General features: G+C 50.0%; 1 protein-coding gene across 1 annotated transcript in view; it reads right to left on the minus strand.

Moving 5' to 3' along the window:
* The window catches only part of KIF24 (kinesin family member 24), a 38,425-nt gene continuing 36,137 nt past the window's right edge, over positions 1-2,288 (minus strand). The window contains exon 13 of the mRNA XM_019531858.1: positions 1-659. Within this exon, the coding sequence (XP_019387403.1) occupies positions 519-659 (141 nt within the window). The 3' untranslated portion in view covers positions 1-518. The remainder of the gene's footprint in view (positions 660-2,288) is intronic.

Genomic DNA, 2,288 nt, shown 5'->3' on the forward strand with positions numbered 1-2,288 from the left:
TCATCTTGTCTCAATTTTTATTAAAAATTTGCCTTCTGATTTATTCCAAGCAGCTGTTTCCTCCCATTTTCTCGCCTTCTTGGACAAATGCTGTTTTCTTGGAAAGCTTTTGATTCTTTCTTTTCACTGACTTGTAGGCTTTCAAAGCACTTTTTCTTGCTCAGTTATTTTCTGGCAGCACAGAAGTGCCTTTAATGACTGGTGTGAATCCCGTTCTTCATGAACCCTGTTGCTGCGCTGCGTGCTACAAGGCTGCCGAGTTATTCCTCTGAAGCATGTGGTCTCACCGTGTAAAGACACCATGTAGAAACACAATGCTCTGGGCTTCTGTCAGGTCCTCAGACCGTTCATTTACTTACAAATCTCTCAGTGCACATTACAAATACATGCCAAACAAAACAGCAAACCCCAACCCAGCCCTCCCATTTGCTGCAGAATACCTGACACCCCCAGATGAAACCACAGCTGCTTGCTTCCACAGCTGCTGAAAGCCTGCCATGGATGCAGCCACGGGCGGGCTAAGACGACGTAGCTCTCCGCAGCGTGGAGTTGGCCCTGGGACAGGCCAAGTAGAGCTGAAGCTGGGCTCGCATGCTTTGGATGCACTTGGACTTCAGAATCAGGATTTCATCCAGGTTGCTCACAAAATTTTCAAAATCCTAGGGAGGACAAAAGATCAACACAGTCAGCATTGGGGAACGGGGGGAGTGGGGATGGGGAACCTCATCCTCCTAGCCTGCGAGTGCTCAGGAGAAGAGCTGCAGCAGGCAAAGAATGCAGGTTTCTCATCCTGGTCCCAGCATAACAGCATTTCCCTAGGGAGGTCCTGAACCTGAAGGGGAACGAAGCACTTCTTGCAAGAGTCCTGAGAGCCCAGATCAGCTAACTGCTGCTCCCAACCTTGGGGGCACATGGGAGCCAAGGGTCTGATGTGCCCCCGAGGCTGGGAGCCCTGATCAGCGGGTGCCCAGCCACACATTCAATTTAAGGCGTGATGGGAACCAGCCATAAAGTTCTTACCCAAAATTTGTTTAAGACATGGTTAATGATGCCTGAAGTGTAACATCTGCCAGGGGCTTTACTGCCCCCTCAGCCTTCTGACCTGTGGCCTTCTGACCTGGAGCGCCAACCAGTCCTGTTAACCTTGCTCTGCCGCAGCTCTGTGAAGGGCCAAGTGAGCTCAGAGCCGCTGGAGACTCCAGATGACACCCTGTTTGGCAAATCGTCTTTGCACTGTGTAAGTGCTAGAAACTTGTGTTGAAAAAATGACGTCTTAATTCTCCATTAATACCAGGGAAAGATTCTTCCTTGCCACTCAGGGGCAAATGACTAGATTTCAAGTCCCTCTCCACCGAGGATAGAAAAGATGGATAAAACCTTAAGTTTTACAAAAACCAAGGGCTGCCACAATGCCTCTAGTCCACCTTTGTCATCAGTGCAGGCTTGCTGAACTAATGGAGTATTTGGATGGCTTATTCTGCCCCTTCCCAAACATCCCAGATGCACTGTTCAAGAACAAAGCATCAAGTTTAGCGCATACCAGGAGTCTCAGGTACAGGGCTGTCAACTAGAAAACACACCAGGCTTGCCATGTCGTGGCTGCCCATCTGAGTCCCCTGAGGCAAAGCCCCCTGCAGCAGTGCTTGCAATTTGTATTTGGAATACAACTGGCTTTGACAATACACGAAGCATGATCTTGGAAAGCCATCATCTTTGAAAACTCACGGCAATCAGGGGTGGTCCCAGATGTTTGGAAAAGGGCAAACATAGTGCCCATCTTTAAGAAAGGGAAGAAAAAGGATCCAGGGAACTACAGACCAGTCAGCCTCACCTCAGTCCCTGGAAAAATCATGGAGCAGTTCCTCAAGGAATCCATTCCTAAGCACTTACCGGAGAAGAAGCTGATTAGGAAGTCACCAGGGATTCACTATCTATGCATGAGGAAGCACCCGTGTCTTATGGGTGCACTGATTTTCGTTTACTGACTGTATTGCAACCCAGACACTAGTGACTAGGGGAAAGAAACTTAACGGTGGGAGTCTACTACAGACCTCCCAGCCAGGGAGAAGAGCTTGACCAGGAATCCTTGGGTCAGCTCACAGAGGTGGTGAAGGCTAAGGATGTGGCAGTCATGGGGGACCTGAACTTCCCGGACATCTGCTGGGAAAAGCGGACAGCCAGGTCTGACCACTCACGCAGGTTCTTGGCCAGAGTGCAGGACCTCCATCGAACCCAGGAGGTGCACAGCCCCACCAGGGAGACGCCTTGTTGGACCTAGTGCTGGCCAC

This window comes from Crocodylus porosus, unplaced genomic scaffold, assembly GCF_001723895.1.
Source record: "Crocodylus porosus isolate Cpor-Errol unplaced genomic scaffold, CroPor_comp1, whole genome shotgun sequence".
In the NCBI taxonomy this organism is placed as follows: domain Eukaryota; kingdom Metazoa; phylum Chordata; order Crocodylia; family Crocodylidae; genus Crocodylus; species Crocodylus porosus.